Here is a 27,572-nt window from a genome sequence, read left to right on the forward strand (position 1 = left end):
GTATTCTTTTCAAAGGGTGGTTTGATGCAATTCTGCCGATTGACAATAGGTGGCAGTAACATGCCAAGACATGCAGCAATGACATAGGCAAAAAAGGAGAGCCCTGGATATAGAAAAATGTAGGCTAAAATGGTTTCATTAAGCTGCTCTGATTAAGTTTTATTCAAGTACTTACACAATATATTGTAATTTGCTTAATGTTAACATTAAAAAAGTCTACTTTAATGTGTAGCTGTATGTTTTTGCTGCTCTATTTTGTGTACATAACTATGTTTTTAACACCACTCTAAAAGTCTCCACCCATGGTGTTCATGGGACACTGAGAGGAATGGATTGAAAGTCACACACATTTAAAAAACAGGTCATCAAAACAACAGTTTAAAAACAATAACGAAAATGTTATAATCCATTAATAAGGGATTGTTTGTTATTACGAAATATTTGATAGTATGCTGGCTGGAATTTTTTTAATTTAAAGTTATTTAATAACCAATAAAATACAAATTCCAAAATAAAACCAACACATATTGATATTTAACCGTCATAGGATTACCGACCTGATCTTAACATAAAAGCCCCAAACATTAATCGACAAATTTGAAAATGGAGAGATTTTATCATTTAAAATGGTTTGATTAATTTGGACTCAGTACAGATGCTTATTACACCATATCAGCAGACATACAAAAGATCTCACACACAGGACATGCGTTTGGTGAGTCAGCAGAATGACACATGTATCATGTTTCAAAAGACTTGGAAGACACTGAATGAATAAAGCAGTGAGTGAGTTAAAGTGTGTAAACAATTTACAGAGTTAGCTGCATGACAACCGTTCTTATAAAAGTTCAGGAGAAAAAGATCCAGAAATCTCCAACACCATAAACATATTATAAAAACTGAAGTACTAGTTCATAGGCACAAGGACCCAGCAGAAAGAAACACTCCTCTCTCTTCCTGCCCTCTCACTTCCTCCCTCAAACCCATGTGCTCCTGGAGGAGGGGCAGTTTCAATTCAGAATGTGTGTGTGTGTGTGTATGGGTGTGTGTATGGAACACATTGAGAGCACTTCACTGGTGAGTGCAGTGTGATTTGGGGGCAGAGAGAAGGATGATGGGTTGACCTTTGGAAAGCGTCTCACCTGAAAAACCTGAAGAACATGGAAGCCAAAAAGGTCCTCCATTTTGTGCCATCTGGTGAGTCTTACAGGGGTGGAGGGTTGTGAGAAGGTCTTTCATGATGAAACCTGAGCCAACAGTTTCCAACACGTGGAGAAACCCTCTATATAGATTATTTGTGTGTGTGTGTGTGTGTGTGTGTGTGTGTGTGTGTGTGTGTGTGTGTGTGTGTGTGTGTGTGTGTGTGTGTGTGTGTGTGTGTGTGTGTGTGTGTGTGTGTGTGAGCTGATAGCAGCTGGATAAAGGTGTAAAAGTGATCTAAAGTGCTGGCTTTTATCTTTGGATGTAAAATCATTTCTATTATATTTTATTTGCCAGCTTCTGTGGGTGCTATTTCCTTTTTTTTTTTATGTCTTAGTGTGCCTGGTTTTAAAACCACAGAATATGAGTAAGATGCTTTTTTATTGCCAGGAAAGCCAAACGGATATGGCTTAATATTTACAATATGGCAATAAATGGCACACTTATCTGTCATGGAAGGGTTTTTACAGCTAACCTTCAATTCATTTTGGCATCTTTTAACACTGTTATAGTGCCACACGGGTGAAGGGAATCACTCAGCACATTGCATTACGTATGTCTTAAGTTAGGCAGACAATATTTATGTGGCTATAGTGTCATATATTCCATTTCATATCTACATAACACTTAGTTTATCATGTCACTTGCATAATATAACAATTACTCGGGCAATTAAACAACTCACTAGAGCTCAATTATTCTACAAGAACATCATTGGAAACTATTTTAATTCTGCCTTAAAAGGTCTGAAAATACAGTCAATGGTTCTTGATTATTGTGAGGTTTTGCTTATTTTCTTTATGTTGTATTAAGTGAACTGAATATATGTAGGTTTTGGGCACTTGGTCAGACAAACCTAGTGGTTTTAAGAAGTAACCATGCTATATTTGCTTTACTATTTAAAATTTACGATCAATTAATTGAATTGGCTGATTAACAAATAATGAAAAGCAATGGCCGAACTACGACAAGTATGAGTGCAATTCTGTTCAGTGCCATTAATGGGTTAAAAAGTCATACTTGAGTTTTCTCAGGTCATGGATTAAGAAGATTATCTAGCAGAAAAAAATGTCTAATATTCTAATCTGGCCTTTCCACTCTTGTTTAAGACATTCTCTGGTTGAAGTTGAAGATAATAAGATACAATTGGATTTAATAAAGAAGTTGTATCAAATCTACAGCACCCCCTTTCTTGCCTGCGATTTGCTTCAGGCATACAAACGTTATGCAGGTTTTTCGTCATCCCACAAACTTAATAAACAAGTTTCAAACGCTTCGCTTTCCCAGAGGATTAATGTCACTCTTTGAAGTCTACCTGAGTTGAAAGCACCTTCAGATGTGTACTTGTACTTTGGCTAGTGTGTGACTATGATTACTATGATTACTGTTGCCCCGTTGCTCATATGCACCCTGCTGGATAACCAAACACCAGGTTTTCCTTATCATTGAGGTGTTGAAGTGGAATGAGCTGTAGTTCCTCCTTCCTGTTATTTGCTTTATTCTAAAATATGAATGTGGACATTGTGACCTATAGAGAACACACTGTTCATAGTACAGCCTAAGCATACACTAACTGTGGTCAAATTCACTGCTGATAGGAGTTTAGTATCCTTACTGAGAGGACCGAATTACAAGCAGGTCTTTATATGTAAAAGTCAAGGGAAGCAGTAAATTCACAAGGAGCGTCCCTTCTGCCTCGGCGATTTGACCTTGTTGAGTTCAGCACAGATTCGTCAGCTTTGTAACTTTCTTTCCCCGAGACACAACAAGATTCCTCTGTTTTCTAACGCTCAAGGATGTCCTCTCCCTACGGATAGCACTGTGGCAGGGATGAATAAAATGAATAATAAATAAAATGAGGAATTACAGAAATTAAAGGAGGAATTAGTGGAGTGGAGATTGGGTATAGAAAAAGAAGAATGCTTTAGTTAATATTTCCGAGGGAAAGTAATAAGCAGAAGAAGAAAGCATTAATATTTATGTTCTCGGTTGCACGTATTCAATCAGGGAAATATTAATAAATAAACATTAAGTTTATTAATCATGGTGACAATGCAGAAACAGTGTTATTATCTTGATTATTTTGGTGTATTTTCCACATATTTCGCATAAATGTCAAGACATTTAAACAGAGCATTACTGCTGGCCTCCAAACAAACCCAACACAAAGAGGATGAGGAAGCAGAAGTGAATACATTAAAGCAGAAACATGTCTTTTTCCCAACTGAGATCCAAACAAAGACCTCTGACACATTATTTTTTCTTCGGAAGGAATTAAACCCCCCTTCGTTTATAGTAAAGTTGGCTAGTCATCTAAATTCACATTTGATTGGAAATATAGTTGTAAGATGCCCTGAGTTCAACACTTTTTAGGAGGAGAAAAATACAAGAATACGGATATGAATACATTTAAGTATTTGTGAATATCTGCCATAGAGTGGTGGAATGTAATGTTGTACATTCACTCCATTACTTTACTGAAGTCACAATTTTGAGGTTACTTGTACTTCACATTTTATTGTACTCTATACTTTTAATCCGTTACATTATAGAAGAAAATATTATACTTAAACTCCAAGCTTTAGTTACTTTACAGATTCAGAGAACGAAATACAAATAAACTATTACATTAATTTTGAGAACTCCAGCAACAGCATATTAGGAAACTAAAATTAGCCCCACATGTTGGCTGTTATAGACACAGTAATGCATCAATAGTCTTGATCAATACTTAATTCTTATATATGTATATGATTTTGAAAGGGGCTCTTACAATAAGTACTTTAACTTGTGATACTTTAACTATATTTTGATACCAATACTGACTTTGTACTATTACTTAAGTAAGATCTTAAATGCAGGATTTTTACTTTTAACTTGTAACTTTTACTCGAGTATTGGTACTGTTACTTGAATAAAATACCTGGGTACCTCTTGCCATCACGGCTGGCGTAAACCAACAGCGATACATTGAAACAGAGACGCAGGATTCTATCTTGGAAAGTGTCTTCACAGACAGACTCAGCAGACTATTTAAGGAGTAATGTCGATCTGGACTACTCAGTTTCTCTTACACTGTCGATGTCACACGAGTGCACAGTAAGAGAGAGTGTGAGGAAATCTGTCGTGTGCCAACCGGAAACCCACATGCATGAGCCATCGTAACCAACAGTATTCTGTATTGAACAATCATGTTTTTGTTTTCTATTTTTTGCTTTCTAAACTGCCTATAGCAAACTAAATACATTCAAGTACATGTGATTACGATGGCTGTGCCTATATCCTCTAGAAGTTACTGATTTTGTTTGTTTATTAACAAAGTGCTAGCTTTTATTATTATCAGCTAATCAGAATTTACAATGTAATTACACATGTTTAAAGTATATATGGTCATTGATATCTGATACCTTTATATCTCTTTTAGGTGTGGTTTTTAAATAAGCTTGTAGTTTGGTTCTACCTACCTAACTACATGAAGTTTCTTTCTATTCACTTTTTCCCCTGTTTGACCTTTCTTTAAAAAAAGAACGAGACAGTTGAGTTAGAAGGCATGCAAGGATGGATAGATAAACACTATCAGGTTACATTTCCCACAGAATCATTATCGCTTTTGAAGCTATAATATCATTTATGAATTTCCCCGTTGCAGCTGATGAGAAAAAGAGTTACAGTTAAGTGCAAGTCATCTACTCTTGATCATGCTGATAAGAAATAATGGAAAGTATTTACAACAAACTTGACCTTTATCTTTATGAGACAAGACAGAAGATGAGTAAATCACCGTCCCGCTGAACATCCTCTGCTACAAACAGCTTGTTTTATAAGCTGAGAGGCCCCCTGTTGTCTGTGCAGGCTCCTGTGAAGTGGGGGAGGCCTGGGAATGTTCGGTCTAATCTACTTTGAGATATATTCTTGCTTGGAGCCCCCCAGAGCCAATTTCTGCCTCAGGCGAGGAAAAGCTCATCCGTGCAGCTACAGCAGTGCCTCGCAGAAACACAAGCGTCTATACAAACATCAGGCGCAGCTGGTGTCAGGTTTTTGTTGAAACAGAGAGCAAAGGGGTCTCTTTTCAGTTCCTACTGCTCTGTTTTTTTTATACTTTTACATCATATCAAGTGTAGCGCTTTAAGGGTCGTCAAGGACTCACCCAACTGCATCACACTTATAATAATGATTTAGTAAGTTTAGGAATATCAATCTTTGTCGAGGAAATGTGTGAGTGTATGATGGTAAATGGTTTGTATTTATAAAGTGCTTTTCCAGACCCCTCGATGGCCTTTTTATATACATATATTTCTTCATTCACACATCACACATTCACACACATTCACACACAAAAAAACTAAATACAGACAGACTTCTGCAATAAGCCCCCTCTACTGCATCTGGGTTAGGGTTAGGTACAGAGGTGCCTCCCGCTCAGCAGATGAGATCAGTTGGGACGTTTTTTGTCTGCTGGTAAATGCAGACTGTTTTTAGTGTATGCTACTGTTGCACAGGTAAGAGACAGCAGGGTACAGCTGTGTAAGTTTGAGAGTTTCACACAGTTTTATCTCCCTGTAGTGATCACTTTGTATCTATGACAACGTGTTTTGTAAAAGGGGTCGCTCGTGGTGACTGGAGTTTTTAGCGCTCTGGAGCAGTAAGCACTTTTAGCTCATTGTTATGGTTTAACACCGGTCAATTTTACATTTTGTCTCACCAACCTTGTATGCAGCAGACAGCTGTTTCTGGCTGAGGAACTTTGATAAAACTATTCTAAGCTGTCTATTCTGCATCAAATAGCAAACTGATTTATGTGCACTGGTAAATATAGTGGAACATTTACCGGCTGAAGAGTCAGATATTTCCACCAGGGTTTTGTGAAGTTGAAATCATAGCAAAAAAACGTAACCTAAATTAATAAAACGGTTAAAAACGTGACTACAATAAAATATAATATTGCAGGAAGTCTGCTTAATGCGTGAACAAGACACCACTGCTAATATGATAACAATTTCCAGATGTAATAATATATTGGGTGTCTGTGGTTAAGGCTGCAAGTGAAAAAACAATGTGGAAACGTTCTAATATAAAACACTTTATTATAAATTGAACATGGAGTTGTGTGAATAACATATTTGTCTTTCCTTCTACAGAGGATCCATCCACCGGGAGGTCCAAGAATGGATATGTTTTCCAAGAGATGGGTGCGTAGCAGTAATAGATATTCCGTAGTTACTTTGATTGCTTTTTTCTCAGCATGGTTTCTGCCATTTCTTGTACAAGATATGCTCTGCTTCGCGAGAACAGAGAACATTATTCATGATATGAGGCAGAATAATGTAGATTTTCACATGTAAATTTATAGCAATGGAAATATTTATGTTAATGGAAATAATTCTCGCTGCTCACTGATGACCCAATGCTCAAGCTGGTGAGCACATCGTGTCCTTGCGAGTGTGTTGGGAGGTTAATTAATGGGTAAATAACAAGGCAGATCATCTTTGGGTCAATGACGGGAAGCGGGAATAATCATAGCTCAGGCGTAGCTCATGAAGGGTTAAGGTTAACTCTCCAATTCTGTAGCTGTTCCTTTCCCCCCTCATAAAAAGTGGCGATGGAGATGCCATATTTATCTTCCGTACAATTAAGGAATTTATGAGCGGCTGCTATTGTTGTAGTGCTGCGTGTCTGGTGTAAGGGGAACTTTTTTATTGGGTCTCTCTCTAGCGCGTGCTGTGTGCTTGTCAACAGATGGCAGAGTGGTGGGAGGAAAAAATAAATTGTCCCTTACTGGAGACAGTGTGTATGTGGCTGGAGAGGCATCTTAATCTTAATACAAAGAGCAGTTTTATCTCACTGTTATGTTCAGCTATGAAACGGCCCTCATTATTATATCATTATTATTACTTGTGCTTTGTTGGGTTTTCCCCTTTCCTGGAGTGTGCTATATAGGTTTCCGTGCATGTTAATGGTCTAGCATGGATCAAATCTGAAAGCTTCCTCCACTCCCCCCTGCCTGTAACGCCTCCATTGGACTGCTTTGTTTACCTCGGCTACATAGTGACATCACCATGTAACACTTGCACTTCCACATTATTGGCCAGAGCTCCATCACATTGTATATGATTGGCTGATGCCTGAGCATGAGCATGGGCCCCTTTATTTCTATATTTATCCTTTATTGCACATTTTTAATCCTTAAATATAATGTATTTTATTTTTTATTTACAAAAAACAATTCCCCCTGGGATAATTAAAGTATTCCTGATTCTGATTTCTCAATTGTAAAGTAAATTTAAACACTATGTGTCTGACAACTACTGCTTTGTAGTATGTAACACTATAACAGAAAATGTCGTTATTGACCGTGACACTTCATTTTTATGTTCACAGAGCTGAAGGATGGGGATCAGAAGGATTGTGAGGATGATCACAATGACCACATCTATAACAAGCAGCTCCAGATCAGTGTTTCAGGTAACAATAATTTCACTATAACATGTTCAGCCTGCGGTGTGATTTGTTCTAAGATTATAAATTAGAGAGAACAAATAATAAATAACATTTATATAATAATAATAAGAATAAATCACATTTATATAGCGATTTTTACAGTACTCAAAGACGCTTTACATATTGCCCTATCAGAAGTATGCGAACAGATCATTTATTAATTTATACTAGGGTTCAAAACAAAAACAGAGGTTAAAACAAAAAGAAGATAGTGGGAGTTAGGTGGTGAAGGCTAGTGCAAAAAGGTGTGTTTTTAGTGCAGATTTGAAAGAGGAGAGGATTGGGGAGACTTTGAGGTAGGAGGGAAGCGAATTCCATAGGGAGGGGGCAGCAACTGAGAAGGTCCGATCACCCCAGGTCCGGGGTTTTGTCCGGGGGACTTGCAGTAGGTTGGCAGAGACGGACCTGAGGGATCGGGAGGGGGCATGGTGATGGAGGAGGTCAGCAAGGTAGGGGGGGGGGCTAAGTTGTTGAGGGCCTTGTAGGTGGTGAGTAAGATTTTAAAGTTGATTCCGTGTTTTATTGGAAGCCAATGAAGTTCACGGAGGACAGGTGTGATGTGTTCTCTGAAGCAGGTAGCAGTGAGGAGGCGTGCAGCAGAGTTCTGGACATATTGGAGTTTATTGAGGACTTTGGTGGTGGTGCCGTAGAAAAGACTTGCAATAGTCGAGCCTGGATGTAATGAATGTATGGATGAGTGTCTCAGCAGCAGTAAATGCTTATGAGCAAAGAAGCCACAATTGACTAATACGGATAAAGAAGCTCATAAGCAGTTCTGTGCTCTTGTGACATCTATCATTTGAGGAAAATTTGCAGCCTGTGCAATTAAGGGAATCATGTGTGCTAGCTAGTCATGCACATGCTGCTGCTCGATGAATTAGTTAGTTCCAAGAATAACTTTTCGAATGTGAAAGAACCATTTGGTTGCTGGAGGCTGAGACAGTGTGAACAATCATACATTCTTTATGTGGCTTTTATTTGCAGATCCTGACTGTCCTGGCTTTGGGCTTTTGAACACAACAAGAAAAGTAAGTTATGCTTTTCTTGTCTCACTCTCTGTGTCCGATCAGAAACTTATAGGTAGAATTATTGATTTACTTGCCTTTGGGGGCGGAATACAGTCTGCAAAATGAACATTACACCTGTGTGCACTTTGACATTAAGCTAATTTCCCTTTGTTCTTGGCTCACACTAGTATGTGAAGCCGATGAACTTCCGCGAGGAAGTGCGCGCCCAGAGAGACCTGGACAGCTTCCTGGCCGAGGCGAGTATCCTTCTGGACGAGAACGCTGCCACTCTGGATGAGGTCCTGAGGCGGATGTTAACTCACGTGGTGGAAGACGGGCACGGGAACTGCGATGTGGACGAGGTCATGACCTCGCTGTTTACGGACACAACAGGGGAAGAATTGAATTGTGAGTAAAAACACTTTGAACAGCGGTGGAAAGTAACTACGTACAAGTTAATATGATGTCAACCCTTTTTTACATTTACTTGAGTAACAATTTGTATGCAAGACTTTCATTTGTACTCGAGTAGTTCTCTAGTCTTGTTTTGCTACTTTTACTCCAGCAAAAGACCTGAATACTTCAGCAACTACTCAGTGTAGTGTGTGTTTTCATTAAACGATGCTTGTAATATCAACTTGTTTTGGCTGTTCAGTTAATCGTATTATGCTCCCACAGTTCACCTCCTGTCAGAAACCATTCAGGGTGTGACGGCTACTTCCACCGGCATTCGATACCAGCAGTCCTGGCTTTGTATTCTGTGAGTTCTGACACAATAATATTTTGTAAAAAGAGTGCTATTTTGACTCCCAGCATCAGTTCAGTAGGGGAAGGTTTAAGAGAGCTGCTGAGTTATTTTGACTGTACAGGGACAACAAACATAAAATAATTTCATTGGAAAAGTAATGTTCTTTTTTTCTAAGAGAACTCGGGTCTAATTTACACCTGCCAATACATAATGCTGGCCAATCAATCATTTATACACCACTGAACCTAAATAAATGATATTCTTATCGATTCAGCTCAAATGTGAGGAGCCTGCAGAGACGCCATGTCTGCATCACCCGTCTGGACAGGCCACAGAACTGGGGAGCCAACTGCCGTGAGGCCCGCTACGTCATCCTCATCCTGGCTCCTCCACGAACAGTAGGGCCAATTCGAAGTTCTGCTATTTAAAATGAATAATATAAAGGAGGAAATATCAGAAATGTCCCCCTTGTAGTATCTAAAAGTGTATAAGTGATACGTGATACAAAGCAAAAAATAGCACCATATAACAAAAAAGGGTGTGTCTGTGAGTTTGGAGAACGAAAGAATCTCTGGTAAATTTCTCACAATTCTTTTCCTACAGAAAAGCACCAAGTCGGCCGTCGAACTCGGTAGAACATTTGCCACGATGTTCTCGGACATCTCCTTCAGACAGAAGCTTCTGGAGCCCAAGACTGCGGAGGAGTTCAAAGAGGAGCTGGTGCACCATCGAGAGCAGCTCTCCATCGAATCAGAGAAGCCGATCGCAACGGAGGTGGAGGACTCAGATCCACGGAGAGGGAAACCACTTGAGGTGTGAAAGAAGAGCAGATGTAAACATAATCTGCTATTAGTGCAGAAGTGGCCATTTGACTGTTGTATAATAACAAAAAAGCACAAAGTTTATAAGCCAATATACAACGATACTTAACTCTACAAACAAAGCAGTTGTTACTTGTAAAAGCAACACTTATGTTCTCTACCCACATGTTAGATCTCCACATGTGGGACCCACCCGCTTGTTCTCCATCCAGGCATATCAAGATGTGAGGCCGTAAAGTAAAGTATTTGAGCCAGATTACCTGATTATCCTGTTTCCACACTCCATCAGTCAGGCCTGAGGAGCGATCGCAGCTGGGCAACAAACTGAGAAAGCTGCCAGGTCTTCCATGGCTCTGGCAGCAGAATGTGTGCGGATCCATGTAATGATAAAGTACTTCATTATGTCCTGTGTTTAAATTGAGAGGAAATGTGAGCGCCCAGCAGGAGGGCGGATAAGAGGGAACACCCAGATACTGCCTAGAGAGAAAGCATGTATTTGGGTTATAAAAGAGCAGAGTTAACAACAGGTTGTGGCTGCACCTGATGTCCTGAATGCTTTAATAACAGAATTTAAATGTAGGTTTGTTGCTGCCAAAACAACCTTTTAACCTGTTCTGCAATTACAGAGTTGCATAATACAAAAACAAGCAATGATGGACCCTTAGATGTGCCATTATGATCAATTGTATTATGGATGCGAACTAAATTCCTCCACAGAAAAATATGAAAAGTGCATTTTTACTAAGTTCATTCAAAAGACCTATTACACAACCTGCAAATGAATGACAATTAATGTATTTCCACAGGAATTATCTGTGTTTTCAATATTTTACTATCTTTTCTCACTTATTAATGTGCCAGTCAGAGGAATCTTTCAACATAAAGTCATCTTCAGCACTGAAGGTTGCACGGGTTATCATTCATTTCAATGGGAACACTGCATCAGCACAGAAAAGGCCAAACACATAAATGCAAGTGCACCGACTAATACCTATAAATACTTTGTTGCATTTACAATTTGATTAAGTCTTTTACTTAATTATTTAGGTATTGTCAGGAACAATTCCCAGGAATTCAAATTTGATATAAATAAAAACAACTAAAATGAAATAAAATGCAGAGAATTGCAGCTGTATATTTCCATATGTTTGTAAATGCACTAGTTATTATAGCTGTCAGATACATGCAATGCTTGAGTAAATGTACTAAGTTTGTTTCTACTGCTAACAATAAGCCTCTTACATTACTTTGTGTGTTTCCAGACATTTCAAACATTGTCTTAACATATCAAAGACCTCTGTGTTTTGCATCTGATAAGCTAGAAACTGATGGAAAAGTATTTCATCTTCTCACTTGTCTACACGTTTTTCCACTTAAAACTGTCAGAGCAAGAACACATATTGAGTTTTGGCATTTTACTCCTGATTTCATTGCACAACGATAAGTAAAAGTGTATTATTTCAAAGATCCCCTTTAGAGGGCTCTCCACGTAAACATGAGTAACAGCATTTGAATAACATTTGTTACCTGCCAATGACATATTTTCACTGACTGGTGCGTTAAGTCTGAAAGAATAAATCCTGTCTCTCTCTCCACAGCTCAAAGAATTCTTTAAATTCGGAAAAGGTGTTTTTGATGACCTCCGGCGCAGACTCCCTCTCTACCCATCAGACTTCACAGATGGTATTAATACTTTCTTGAAACACTAAGAACACATCTATTTGACTAATTGCCTCTGCTAACCATAAATGTCTCATTTAAAAGCCTATCACTTTGAAGATAACTCGAGATTTTGGCTGATATATCTTTTATAACCCTTTAAATAATCCATCAAGGAATAACTGGGAAGGACCGCTGCCTGCTGAAGTACACCACCACTGCCATCTTCCTTTACATCGCCATTCTCCTGCCTGCTATCGCCTTTGGATCGTTGAATGACGAAAGCACAAGAGGAGAGATAGGTATGCACTCCTGTTGCTGGTGTCTTTATCTGTAACAGCCTTTAATGTATGGCATGCAAAATAACGTACGTTTGTTTTCTTGACAGATGTTCAGAAGACCATAGTTGGGCAGTGCATCGGAGGGGTGATCTACTCTCTTTTCGCTGGCTCACCTCTCGTCATTCCACTGACCACTGCACCACTGGCCATCTTCATAAGTGGTGTGTATTGTGTCTTAATTGGTCACACCTTTTTGTTTCTTCCTCCCTGTTTTCAGTCTTTCAGGGTCAAAAACTGACTCAAAATAGAATGATAAGAAAATGCATGTACCTCAAAAACCTCAAGGAAGATGGAGTTGAATATCAAAGATATGCACATACATGACGCAGTGTAAACTTGTCTTCATACTGAAAACATTTGGTGGATACAGTTTTGCGATGACTCTTTTTCAGAAATTTGACTTTTTATAAAAGGATGATTTCTCATGTGTTTTAAAAATGTCAAAGTTGTACTGTTTCAGGAGTATGTCTGTATCAGACTTTAAGGCTTTTGACCAATCTGAACAACATTTTGTGAAATGTATCGTTATCATACTACATATAGTCTTTGGGCACACATGGGTTGATCAGGTGAATAATCTGTGGAGCATTTAACTGTGAAAAAACAACAGTAAAAATCCCATACAGCACGTTAATTGCAGCAAATGTACTGTATTCAAGCCCATAAACAACAAGCAGCCAGGTTGCCAGACAGTCACTGTGAAAACATTATTTTTAATATTGTGATTTACTTATTTTTGAGTCTTCATGTGTGTTTTTTTAGTAATCAGAGGAATCTGCGATGACTACGACCTTGACTTTAAAGCTTTCTATGCCTGCATCGGTTTATGGAACAGCCTGTTCCTCATCCTCGGAGGCTTATTCAATATCAGCCTTTTTATGAAACTCTTCAAACGGTGAGTACACAAAGACATTTATTAATATGCGATATTACAGACAGAAGCATGTCACTAACCATTTGGCCCGGCACTGAGGTGAGGCTACCGATAAAAGAAAACGATATGTTATGACTTCCTGTCTTCAGCCATAATTAAATATTTTGTTTAATATGCACTCTCGCTATCTGGGCTATTATTTTGCCTTGAACAGGCAGTTATGTCTGTGTCTGTTTTAATAACACACATTTGTTTAAACATGGATGATCACGCAACGCTTTAAAAACACTTTCTTTTTTCACTTTCAGCTCAACAGAAGAAGTCATTGCATTGTTCATCTCAATTGCTTTTGTTGGGGATGCAGTCAAAGGCACTGTTAAAAGTAAGTCAAGACAAGGTCAGACTACATTAAACATGTTTTGAATGATTTTGCAGCAGCTCTATCTCTCCACACCGCAGGGGGATGACTAAACGTCCCTCACATCATTTGTTGTAGTTAATGAAGCACAGCAAATATTCAGATCCATCACAGAGTCTTCAGAGGAAACGCAAGCATAAAATCAAAGAGGCTCCCAACCCTGTAATGTAAATATAATGTAGTCTGTCACACAGCTTCTGTTTATATCTGTATTTTATACAAGGGTTTGTCACAAGACCGGAAATAAATGCATTAGATTTATTCTTTCCTTTTAAGCCTCAGGCTGTTAAACTGCATCAAACTGAGCAAAGCTTCAATTCAGAGCACTGCTTGAATGCCTGTAAATATACTTAGAATTATTACATAGGAGGGTCGTTATATCACTAAGGTAGTACAATATATAAAAGACACTTTGTGTGAAATAGATATAAAGTGTTTTTGTTTCTGAATTCATTTGAACAAGAAGCTCAATTTAAATTAGTGTGAAATCTGACCCTCTATAACAAGATGTTTTTCCTCTCCCTCTCTTTCCCCTTCACTAGTTTTTAACCACTTCTACCATGGGCCCACACTGGCCACCACAAACAGCACGTTTGTGCTCCAGCAGATTACTGAGATTCTAGAGAAGGCCAACAACCAGACGGGGAACATGCTGGTGCCTAGCAATGGGTCCGTGTCACTGATTGGACACGCTGAAGGTCATGCATTAGTCTTCCTGCCCGAGTCTCTGGTGCTGACAACCAGAGAGAGACCCTGTCCTCTGTCTGCTGCTCATGCTGGGCACTCTGTGGCTGGGCTATGCCCTCTACCTCGTCAAGAGGAGGTATGCTCCCTTTCAGAACTATTTATTCAATTTATATATAACTGTATACTGCATGAAGCGCGACAATAATTTTACCCTGCAATACCACAAGGTAAATTTGCCCCATTACAAGCAAAACGATTGTTTTTTAACATGAGTTCAAATAAAGACGTAAACATTATAAACATCTAGTGACGTGACTGTGTCTGTCAGTCATTATGTATAAGGCTTAAAGCTTGATTGTGGAGATGCCAATGTTTACCAAAATGTCAGGCTGTTTTAATGCAATGCCATAACAAACAGAAAGACAATATACTGTATGTGATAATCTTAGCAGTAAGTTCTTACATACTGTATGAACTGAAGTATATTTTATATTGTTGTTTTGCAAATTGGACCTTAATAAAGGATCACAACTTTAAATATGAAGGGAATTGTACTTATGCATAGCCCTTAGGTTCATGCTATTAGTGGCTTTCCATCTGGGTATGGTAGTTGCATATATGTCGTCACATTACTTGTATGAAGTTGGTGGCAAAATATGAAAAAGGTGGAAGATTTCCCAGCAGTCAGGCAGGATGTTTCAAATGATCCGCAATCATTTCCACCCTTCAGGTTTAACAATGTAATACATGAGGTAGATAAATGTATGTATTTCAATGTCTCCTGGGATATCTCCTAAACTTCTTACTACCCAATATGAATTATTTTCAAGCTTAGAGAGTAACTAGTGTCATCACTGTAGTGAAACTTGTAGAATTTATTACATCAGACTTGCACAATGTTGAAATATCTTCTTTCTCTCACACAGTCCGTATCTGAATGGCAAAATCAGAGAGGTGGTGTCTGACTGCGCCCTGCCTATATCTGTGGTGGTATGCTCCTTTATTGGCTCCTACCTTTTCCTCGACATACAGCGTGAGTAAAGATCCCTCATATAAAGGAACTGATTGAAGAGTACCCTCGAGACTTAAAGTCACAACCTTGGCACAGACTACATTTCACTGTTCATAAATCCTCAGTCAGAGGTAGAGAAAAGTGATATATTTGCTTTCAGGGAGCTTTCAACTCAGCGTGGCTCCTGAATCAAAGTTGCTTATGACAGAAGCAGAAAAGTTAAATATGAAGACATTTCTTTATTTAAAGTTATCAGCTTTGACTTTGCAAACGTGATGTCTCTGTCTGAGATTTGTATATTAAATGTTATGCTTTGTGTGCTATTAGTTCCTGTGTTCAGTGTCCATGATGGTCCCATCTTCAACTTCCCTCATTTTGAAAAGCTGTCAGGACTGAATACACTGAGCGCGGTCGGGCTGGGTTTCCTTCTCGCTTTGCTCATCTTCATCGACCAGAACATCGTCATCTCACTCACACATGTGCCGGAACATAAGTAAGACTTCAATCTTCGGTGTAATTGCCAAACCAGGGCTATAAATGTAATATTACGGTAGCTTTTACATATTTTCTTCACATAATTTGTTGCTCCTCTGTCTTCTACAGTATAAACAGGTTTGTTGTTCTGCTGCTGTGTTTTCATTGACAAACCACTTGACACCCGTCTGTGCGAACGTGTGTTACCAGGTTGCTAAAAGGCACGGCGTTCCACTGGGACTTGGTGCTGACGGGCTGCATCAACATCCTCATGTCCTGTCTGGGGTTGCCATGGATGCATGCTGCCTTCCCACATTCCTCCCTGCACGCCCGTCAGCTTGCCAAAACAGAACAGCACATAGAGAACGGACACCTCTACACTACGTGAGTAAAGTTAAAATGAATAAAAAAACCCAGTGGGGCTGTCAAAGATTGAAAACACCAGCTCGTCTTAACCCTTTTATCCGATGGTTTGGAGTACTGTATTTTGAAAAAATCTATGATATATTTATCTAATTCTGAGTTTTTTGGTCTAAATAAAAAACATTATTTATTATATTTTCTTTAAAAGTACATTTTATTTAAAACATCTAAATATTGATCTTGAGTTGAACATTATTTTAGTCATATACTGTTAGTGGATTGGAAATGTTTTTGATATTTCTGAGGTTAATTATTTTCATTAAGCTAAATGGCAGTGATAGAAGGGGATAAGAAAGGAAAAAAAGAACTTACTTACCAACTCATTTTGTATTCACTCGTTTATTCCATGTTTTTAAGGGCCCCCTAAAGGTTAAACACTCTTCATTGACAAGCATGTTAACCACTTAGATGTATATTATTCTGGTTATGGTGTTCTGTAATCAAATAATAAGTGTTTATCTGGATATTTGATGTATTTCTCTGGCTTTGTGTCAAACAGTATAGTCAGTGTGAAGGAGACTCGTCTGACCTCGCTGGTAGCCAACATCCTGATCGGCCTGTCCGCCTTCATGCTGCCCATCCCTCTGCAGTGGATCCCCAAGCCTGTCCTCTACGGCCTCTTCCTCTACATCGCAGCCACGTCGCTTGATGGGAACCAGATGGTGGACCGCATGGCCCTGCTGCTAAAGGAACAGGTGAGCAGCAAGGACACTGTGGTGTGATTGGTTGATCTGTTTGTCTTTCCTGTTTATCCATTAAACATCATATGGTGTCTGCTCAGAATGGCCCTCAGAGGTAGATGTTTGATTAAGGGGAAAAAGTGATACGCTAACTTTGCTGCTACTTAAACATCCTGCCCAGTGTCACGTTTATACCCTTAAGCAAGAACAGAAAAACAACAAACAACTTTAATGGACACAAGTCAATCTACTTTTACTTTAGGAAACAAAATGTAATGCAACACGTCATTTAAAAGCATTCTGACCTCATGTTACTCACTTTACTTTGTCCAGACCTCCTATCCTCCCACACACTACATTCGCCGCGTGCCTCAGAAGAAGGTCCACTACTTCACCGTGCTACAGATGATCCAGCTGATCGTCCTGTGTGCATTCGGGATGTACCCTCTGCCCTACATGAAGATGGTCTTCCCCTCCTGATGATCTTGCTGGTGCCCTGTCAGGTAAGAAGAAACAGACCAACAGAGGGCAGAGCAGCACTGGGAAACCAACACAGTGCTGCAATGTCTGCATAGAGTTTACATTATAAAGGTTAAGATTCATTCTTCATATACAGTTCAGTTCGTTTCTGAAAGCAGGTAGTACTGTGGCTATGGAGGGGAGTTATACAAACTCAGGAGTGTACTTTTTGATATTTAAAGCTTTTATTGAGATTTGGGATTGAAGTTATATTTTCATAACATATATTTTATATCCTTCAAAAAACAGTTTTTGAACCAAATCCTCAATTTAGATAATGCAAATTCATCAGATTGTATGCATTAGTTTTTTATATAATGTCATCTTTGTGTGCAGGAGAACACACAGTTTTAAACTCCTTGCTATGGGGTGGATTTGAGAAATTGTAACTTTTCATTACTTTGTTGAATTTTGCACTTTGAAATACAATAACGTTGTTGGAAATGATTTGATCAAACAAGTCAGAAACAATCCTACGCAGCTTTCACTGAAATCTTATTCAACATATAATATAATACTTCTTATAGAATTTTGCTAAAGCCTAATCTTTATCTGCAACTGTGCAGGGAGACCATAATGAATAGAGATGAAGAAAGACGCTTTGCATCATTTAAATATGGATTTAATATTTGAGTTTCAGTGTTTGAAAGATTACATACAGCTTTGAACTTTTCTGTATAGCCCTATATGGAGTTTGAACAACGTTTGTAAACTGGTTTGTATCTGAAGGATTAATATTTTAAGATACCGTTTCCATACTAACGGCACAACATCATCTGGTATCTCTTTGTGTTTTATCTCAGGACCAGCCTGCTTCCCAGAGTAATCGACGCCAAGTATCTGGATATCATGGACGCCCAGTACATGTAGAGCAACAGAGTGCGCCTTATGGAGGGATTCACTTCCTCCTGTCGGGACGGAAAGAGACTTAGAACTCAATGATTGTGTCAACAACTAAACAATGTGAGCACTCTCGGTGACTGGACGACATTTACATCCCACAGAAGCTTTCTGATGTTCATCACCACATTGACCATCCATGTAGCTGCCACTTTAATACTGAACATTCCTGCATCTTTAATGTATTTACCATCAACAGTGATGAAGGAGTTTCTTCTGTTTTGCTTATGGTTTTCACAAACACACACATTTGCCCTTAGCTGGTTACTTGACTGAAATTGTTGTGATGTTTCAAACATATGTTAATAATTTCATTTCATTTTGGCATCATGTGTTTGATAGAGAGCTGCTTGGTCTGTGTGTAAAGTGCAATGTGGATGAGAGGATTACAGTATTTTACCACTGTGGAATATACATAATCATTTAAAGAAATTAGAAGGAATTTCTCACAGTTGATAACGGGTAAAGTGAAGTGTCACTACACCATGATAAAGTGTGCGTCAACCACACCGAAGTTGAACATACATTTCCTAGTCGTTTATCCGTGAAATACTGCTATTTTCATTCTGAGGAGACACGTGACATGATAATGTATGTATGTATAAAGAATATGTTCTGTGCACTGTAATGTTTGGAATAAATCAAACTGTTGTTACACAAATAAAGCCCCTTTAAGGAACTAAATGCACATTTTACATTACATTGATTGTCCTCAATATTTGAAAAATAAGGTTCGAAAAATACGGATCATGCAACACCAGGAGAGCACTTTCTTAAATACCGTCACACACAGCATCAGCCCAACGCCAGGCCTAATTGAGCTGAGGAGACGGACAGCTGTAAAGCTCTTCTGTTGAATGTCTCCAATAGATGGCAGTAGAAGCTCGTCTTCAGTAGGGTTTGAGTTCAGACTTGGCTGACATACAGAACAGAAATCATGAGGCAGATTTATATCATCCAGCACAATAAACTGGAATGATTCTGTGGACAGAAAGCATGAACAGTTTCAACAAAATGAACTACGGAAAGACATTTTCTTGAAATATTTAGTTTCATCTGTAACTTTCTGTAAAGCCACATATTAAAGCCACAAACCAACTGATGCTATACTTTCAAATGTATTTTTCTGCTTTAGTATTCCACCATAAATGCATCAAGAATGCCATGGAGGTATGTAGCAGATGTTTTGAACATATTGCAGGAACAGAAACTGTTAGTTTGAGAACAAAAGGAAGCTCTGTTTCACATTTTGCTACAAAGACGCTACAAAGACAATTATCTTTTGTGTCTAAATGTGTCTGAGGCATGAATCCGCAGTAGAAAGGTTTGTTATTGACATTCAGAAAATGTGAAATCAAATTGTATAAAGAAAATCGACTGTCTTATTGAATGAATAATCATAGCTGCAAGGCACCGTTTGAATGTTGTCTAATAGCCAATATCAAACCTTTTCTTTGTTTATAATAACAAGAAAATCACTGCTATGATAAAAAGTGTACCTAAGAATTTATTTCACATTTAGTTATTGTACAAAATCAAAAAAGACGCCACAAAGGAAGCCAGAAGACTTTTGATGTCGACAGTTGACCCTGGTGACCTTCATGTAAAGCCCTTTAGTCCACGTCTGAGAGTACACTGAGCCAACTGTGGGCTGGAGTAGAAAAATAAAAGCTATCCCATGAGTCCGCTGGGATTGGATGTCTGATGGGACTTTTAGCTGAATCTCACGGTTAGAAAAAAGGAGAGATGATGCAACCGTCACCATAGAGATATATTCATCTCCTGATCACCATAGAGATGCAGCCAATTATTTGCCACCACTGCATATTTATCTCTCTGCAACCTACACAAAACACCCCCCCATGATCTGAGATGTGTGGCGGATAATTTGTGCTCTTGTCTTTGCAGGTAAAGTCCAACATCTCCATTACTGTATTGCTTCCTCCACATTTCTAAAGTTTCCTCCGTGTACTTGGTGGCCTGTCGTTTCTCTCTCGTCGAGGAAGTGTCACCAACAGAGTTTGTTTATGTGCTCTTGATGCTCTGGAAGCCGCAGAAGTTCCAGCGTTTCTCCAGACTCGCTCCAACACCGGTCAGCTCCTGTCTGAAGGTGCAGGGCAGCCGAGAGAGAAGCGCCTCCACCTCACCTGCGTTAATCTGCCGACACATTTAAGACAGGCAGAGAGTTGAATGCCACACAAATCTATTTTCTCACGCCTCTGCTTTTCATTTTCATAATGCTCACACTTAGTTCTCACATCTTCTCTTAAGCCCCATGAAAAGGGCAAGCATCACGACCATGACATGAGCTACATGACAGGAGCTCTGCTGGTTCACACCACCCGTGTGGACTGAGGAGCACCAAAAAGGCGAAGGTGACAGTAGAGACAGAAATCCCCTCTAGAAGCTGCTGTGGACCACCCACACATCCATGCATTCAAAAGCTAGGTTGTTTGAGCCTGTGCTGATGTCAGGATGCATTAGGGTCCATCATGGAGATAGGACTCCTGTATCATTACAGACATGGAGCTGTGTGAGTGTGGAGCTGGTAGATAAGCACAGAGTAGCAGAGTTGTTGTTGGGGAGTCCAGCCAGCACTATTGACGAAACACTGTGGGTTGCTTGATGTGCAGACTCAGTGTTAAAATAGGAGAAACACAGCCGCACACAGCCTTTAAAAAGGACATGCTCATTTTCCAGTTCATATTTGTATTTTGTGCCTCTACTGTGACATGTCTCCATGCTTAAATGTTCATAAAGGTCTTTATTTTTCTCAAACTGCCTGTGATGCAGCACCCAGTTTTACCTTTTGTCTAAAACTAAACTAAAATAGTGATGTCACTATGTTACAGAAGTAAATACAATTACAAATCTTCAAAAAAACTACACGCAACACATTCATAACGCATGCCCAACTCTCACATACACATACAGTACATGTCGCATATGTGTTTAACATAATAGTTTAGTATTTTGGGGAATACACTTATCTGTTCCCTTTTCCTCTCAAGAACTTTTTGGAAATACCAAGCTCCCTTCTTCTTCTTTTTTCAATATGCAAAACCGTTTTGTTTGCCAAATATGTGTGTTTTGTAGTCCCATTAAGAGGATTACTAGTTGTTCAAAGAATGATTTGGCAAGAAACACAGGGATATTCTGAATTAAATATAATAATTGGGACCACTTAATTGTTTTCTTGAAGAGATTTAGATGAGAAGATTGATACTAGTTATGCCTGTAAGATACAAATGAAGCTTTAAGACTGGAAACAGCTTGCCTGGCTTTCACAACAACCTGACTATCAGCAACTTCACAGCAAACTAATTATAACATTACATGGCTTTTGATTAAGATGTACAAAAAGTGAGTCGCAGCTTCAACTGATTAGTAAATGGTATCAATCTTCTCATCTAACTCTTGGAAATAAGCACGTTACTTTAAATGTTAAACTATACTTGAAAATTAGCATGGTGTGCTTCTTGTTTACCTGTGTAAGAATGAGATTCAATGTTTCTAAGTTTGTAGAATATGTATATTACAGATATATAACTAAAGAAACGATCACCCACGTTTTAATATACATTTTCTGATCTGAAGTGCTGAAATGAAGTCAAACATGGTTGATAATAGATTAAATATAAACTTCCAGGCTGACATTAGCTTTTGATTCTCCTTGCTGGTTGAATTTTCACAGGTTTTGCACCTTAAACCGCACCCAACAGTGATGTCACGGTGTACCAACACAATCTGCGGTACACTGTGACATCACCGCCTAACACAATATTTTTAGCAGCAATTTAATTTATCAATCAGAAATACCAGATGTCAGTATGTGCTTCTGAAATATAGTGATGGATATTTCTTAACAGTTTTTCTGCCAATCTGAGTCTACATTCAAAAAATGTTATACAATAGACCACTTTTAATTGAACTACTTCCAGTCCTACAACACCCTATTAGTGACTGATGGTGAGTAAGCCAGTTCAATCCCTGTAATTTAAATCAATGTGTTTGTAAGGAAGGCAGGACATCCTAAACCCTATCCAGCAGAATAACACTGACTATCATTAGAAACCATTGACCATTATTAGTTAATGATAGGACATTTAGTAATTAAAAATGGTCTTGTAGGGACGGTGAGAAAAAGGCTCAGCTGAGTTATTTTCAAGGAATCAGCTCAAACACGCCGCCTTGTTCCCAGAAATCAGGCTGACTAACAGCCTAAACTGGCAGAGGCAGGCAGCAGCAGGCAGACACAGAACATGAATATATTCATCAATAGGTTGTGCAACTGGGGATGTGTGATAAAATTATAAAGTGATAACGGCAACAGGGCAGAAGCAATGAGGCTCGAACAGAGCAAAAAAAATATTGCTTCACTGTATATTGAGGCTCCTGCTATTAATCCTCTGAGACCCACAGGATCGATGGCTATAGCAAGCTCAGTTTTAAGTTGGAGTGATTAAAATATCATGCTAGCTGGCAATCATGCTTCAAAGTAAGACTAAATTCAGCAAGGGAAGAACTGGAATGGCTCATTCACAGTGTTATCTTGACCTCAAAATATCAGAATGAAAATGGGTTTTGTTGTCTCCTCAAATCTGTTAGTTATGTTTATTTATTATGTCTGTCATTTCACGTTTAATCTACTATTTATGTCATACCAAGTGAGGTGTTCATGTATTCACGTCATGTCATGTCTAGTCAAGCCCCTGTGTTTCATATTGTGTCTCGTTTTCCATTTCCTGTTTTATTTGGTACTTACCTTGTTTCTCATTGCAGGCCCTGTTACTTTCTGTCTTTGTGTGTCTTTCCCGCCATTGTCAGCGTCTGCCCCGCCCCTGATTGTTGTCACCTGTTGCCCTCATGTTTCTGCCTCCCCTCCCCAGCTGTTGCTTGTGTCGTGATTAGTGTCTTTGTATTTAGTCCTGCTTTCCCTTGTGTTCTCTGTCAGTTCGTTGTCGTCTTTCATGTATCATGAGTCAAGCGTTTTTCATGTCTTGGATTTCCCTATCGTCTTCATGTGTTCAAGTCAAGTGTTTTTCATGTCCTGGATTTTTCCTAACTTCGTATTTTTGTAAAACAGCTTTTGGAATAAAGCTCGCCTTTCGTTTGTACCCATACCTGCCTCCCTTTGTTGCTGCACTTGGGTCCTATTTCCCCAAACCCTGACAGGTTTATTGGATATCTATTATCTTTTCATCCACAGACATAGCCCCTTTATGCTTATCCATTTGGGTCAAAAGCATGCAGTGTTTTGCGTGCAGTATACATTTGTTATTTTGTAAATTTTTTACATTTCTGCATGATCTTTGGACACGAAAGTGGATTGAAGTGAGGAGCTGAGACTCTTGTGGATGCAATGAGCCTTATCGCATGCCTGTGTGATGAAGCTAGTCCCCATAGTAGCTATTTCCTTTAAGAGAGAGAGATCGTTTCATGGATCTTGTCCATACTGAATAAAATGATCTGTTGGGATCTTATTCATATCGTCATCAACACTTTAACAACAGGAGCATTAAGTCAATTTCATAGGAATATTGACAATAAGGGTTTTTTGAGCAGAACATAAGCATATATATGGTATTTTGGAAGAACTTCGAACCATTTATTTTCATTCTTGAATGTATTTATACCACACAAAAAGCCACCATTGCTATTTGCATGGAGCTTTAAGCCATTCTCATTTTTTTCAAGCTAATTTTCCTGTGGATCTCTGATACGTGCAAGCACACAGTGGAACATCATTGAAACGTTATTCCACATAGCACAGCTTATCTGGTTAAAACGATAAAAAGTAATTGAGGATGTGATGAACTACTTCCAAAATCTATGTAAACCTTCGATATTCAGCCTATTTGTTTAAACACTGTACAGCCCTGGTAAGTACAGGTATATGTGTGTGAAGCATTGAAGCTTTAAATTGATGTTCCTGTTCACCAACCTCTGTCGAGATAAATGAAGGCTAAAAAAATCTCACAATAACTGATGGCTTTTCCTTCACTCCGGGCTTGTTTGCATGCCAGGAGACTAAAATGGCACAGCAGGGCCCTGGCATACAGCAGGCCATATGTCAACCCTGCAGGGAAATTTAATCTGTGTCACTATGTCTAGGGTATGAATGTGTGTGACAGTGTGTGCGTTACCTTGGTGTTTAAGCGCTGCAGGTAGGAACAGATATACTCGATACTGGCTCCAAACGGGTGGACGTGCAGGAAGGTTGAAATGATCCCTGAAGTTACACAAATAGGTCAGACACACATGTTAATTAAACTGTCAAAATGCAAACACATACCTTGTCACAAAGCTCCCGCCTCTCAGTTTCTGTTGCCTGTCAAACATGGCTTCAAACCACTGCAGAATAATCAAGAAATCTGTTTGTATTATTCCCCCTCATCTTGGCTGACTGAATTACAAGCGAGGATGATCGAGTCGCTTTTGTCAGGCTCACAACACTGTCGAGAGCCTCTTGTATATTACGGCTCCAGATTAGAGTGTTCGGTGACAGCTTTGATGCCGTTATCTTTCATCAGAGCTGTCTGATTCTAAAACTCTCCAACAAATGTTCTGCTCTCGACTCTCTGATGATGACCAGGGGAGAGAAATCCTCCAACTCGACTTGTTGTTTGAGCATCACGAGGCTGACAGAAGACACCAAAATGACGGCTGAGATTAAGGTGGAGGTACTCCAGATGTTCTTATCTCAATGTGTGTTTTCATGTTGACAGGGAAAACATACACATTCAGATTATACAAAGCAACAAGAGGAGGGGATGAGGGATAGATTGGAATGTGTGACTTTATTTGACAAAATGTATGGATACATGTTAAAAGATGGTGATGACCTACTTTAGTAAAAAATCATGTTATTTTTTAAACTGCACAAATCCCATTAAATATAGTTAAAGGAAACTACTGCAAAAATAGTCATATGCATATTATGTAGCGTTAAGCTGAAACATATATAGTACTTTCCCCACGTCCTGCTTCTGAACTGTTATGGCATTCCCACTTCGTAGCTAATGAGTCCTCAATAAAAAAAAGTATTTTAAGAGGTTGATTTTGTTTATTTTATGATTAATTTTTCAGGCAAACTACATCAATAACAATTCAAGGGAAACTTGTAGTGTAAAAGGAGATTTAAAGGAAGATTTAGATAACTATATTAGGTTTTTGAATAGTCAATAGTCTTTGATCATTTGATTTTGGATTTTGGTCAGACCAAAAAATCTTAGGTCCTGTGTTAAACTGGGAGAATTTGGAGTCTTGACCTAAGTATTTCTAAAAACATCCCATAGTAAAATCCTACAACTGTGTACATACAAGGGCCAAATAGGAAGAAAAAAGATAAAGACATTCACAGGATGTAACAGAAGATTGAATGGCGTTTTCAGAAGCGCAATAAGAGTTTCATTCTTTTGAAAACATTGTCCTGAAAAAGCCTTAACAATACAAAAGAAAAACACTTTCATCTTCTGTATTTTTGCCTCTCATTCCTCCAGAAGAAAACAGTTCAAAGATTACACAACTGTGATCATCTACATTCCCTGTGTGCAGGGAAAGAAAAAGTCAAAGAGATTCAACCCTTTGTTTCCTGATGAAACGTTTTCCTCCAGGAGCCGAGTGTCCCTTTCCCCCCCCGCGGTGCTCACTTCAACTCAGCATCAAACAAGACGTCAAGAGGAGTGATTCCGACATGAGAAGGTGCCGGGAACTTTAACTGTGGCCCGCCTCTGCCTCAGTAAACATCAAGAGTGGGCATGAACAGAGGACAAGCACCATTGACTACCTAACTACCTGCTATGAGACAGTACATGCAAGGGTTTCAGGCACTGGAGGAAGATGGTAAAACCACACCCAAGTGGACAATGCAGAAAGGTATCATTTGGTAAAGTACAATTTGCATTTCCTTTATCTCCCAAACAAGACGGAGCAAGTTTTATCTTTAATGTTTTGAGCCAACGGATGTCTCTGACAATTAACATGTGAAAATGCAGCGTGCCGGAAAAACAAGCAGCAAAATAGGACGAGGCTTTGTTTACTTCTATAAATAATGTAGTTCATTACACACAAGGGAGATAGATGTTTGCCATATTTCCCATCATCATGAAGTCACATTGTGTTATGTAATCTAATGATTAAAATGGGCTCTTTCTCTCTTCATATCTTCATTCTCTCACACTCTAATTTTTATGTAATTATGCATAGTTATTACGTCAAAGTGACTGAAGCAAATCGGAGAAACACACTGCTGCAGAGGTGGCATTGGTAGGGCCCGCTGAGGTTATTTTACACAAAGGAGGGAAAATAAGTACAATGCAATACTTTCAAATTGAATCCAATTCATCAGCTGTGTAGTACGCGCTCCCTTTGTGAAACTAATGATGTTACATACCTGTTGAGAGCATTGCTTTGGAAGCTGTTATTGTTGGCATTATGGTATTGAGTTCTGTATATTGAAAGGTGTGTGTTGGAGCTATATATTGGTTTATGTTATTTAGCAATTCAATATTTATTTTCTAGCTGTCGTTTGTATTAAATTAATCATTATTTATCACAGTTACTTTAGGTTCAGTAGTTCTCAATGCTTTTATTTTAGAAGATGGATTTGGGCACTTGGTGACTTCGGGCACCTGGTGATTATTATATATTTGGGACTGGTGGTGGTAGGATTGGCGCACCAGACAAACATATGTTTTTTTACCAGGAGAAACACCGCAGCAGAGACCACAGGAAAGGCCACCGGTGAAACCTTGTTCATTGTGATTGTATTGTCGGAATCCAACAAACTAAACGAACAAACACAATATTCTGGCCTGGACATTGGAAATGATTTACCTGTGTAAGACTCGCTTTCTGGTGCCCCAGCGGCAGTGTAGTTCAAGTTAAGTTTTCCATTACATTTCTTAAAAAAGTTAGCTGTTACAGTGTAATTTTGTGCACTTCCTGTTAGTGTTTTAGTGGAAAAATGTCCTACTGAAAATTGTGTTGAGCTCAGATCTTAACCCTAACACAAATAACATGTACTATTGAGCGGTTCTGTGAGTCTGCACAGTTTTTATACTGTGTTGTTTTGAGCTACATGCTAATATCAGTTTGCTAATATGCTAATGATTAGCGGAATAATTTGACTTGTTAGAATTTTAACATTTTCTAATTAATGAACAGCTGGGTCTTATGGGAGTCATGTAGGTATTTGGTTTGAAAAACAAGTGTTAGAACAAGTAAAATATATCACCTGACAATGGTGTTGGAGAAAAAACTCAGGGAGTCACCAAAGTTCATTTGAATTATCACTCTGGGCTCCATGC

The 27,572-nt window shown here is 38.8% G+C and overlaps 1 protein-coding gene and 1 pseudogene across 1 annotated transcript in view; one reads left to right on the plus strand and one right to left on the minus strand.

The window, feature by feature from the left end:
* Positions 1–962: 962 nt before the first annotated feature.
* On the plus strand, positions 963–18,961 carry LOC134860141 (solute carrier family 4 member 11-like; annotated as a pseudogene).
* A 789-nt stretch (positions 18,962–19,750) lies between these two features.
* LOC134859859 (ecto-NOX disulfide-thiol exchanger 2-like) overlaps positions 19,751–27,572 on the minus strand; it is a 148,518-nt gene continuing 140,696 nt past the window's right edge. The window contains exons 14-15 of the mRNA XM_063876605.1: positions 24,408–24,493; positions 19,751–20,418 (exon numbers count right to left, since the gene is read on the minus strand). Coding sequence (XP_063732675.1) covers positions 20,287–20,418; positions 24,408–24,493 — 218 coding nt within the window. The 3' untranslated portion in view covers positions 19,751–20,286. The remainder of the gene's footprint in view (positions 20,419–24,407; positions 24,494–27,572) is intronic.

Source organism: Eleginops maclovinus, chromosome 23, assembly GCF_036324505.1.
Source record: "Eleginops maclovinus isolate JMC-PN-2008 ecotype Puerto Natales chromosome 23, JC_Emac_rtc_rv5, whole genome shotgun sequence".
NCBI classification, from domain to species: Eukaryota; Metazoa; Chordata; class Actinopteri; order Perciformes; family Eleginopidae; genus Eleginops; species Eleginops maclovinus.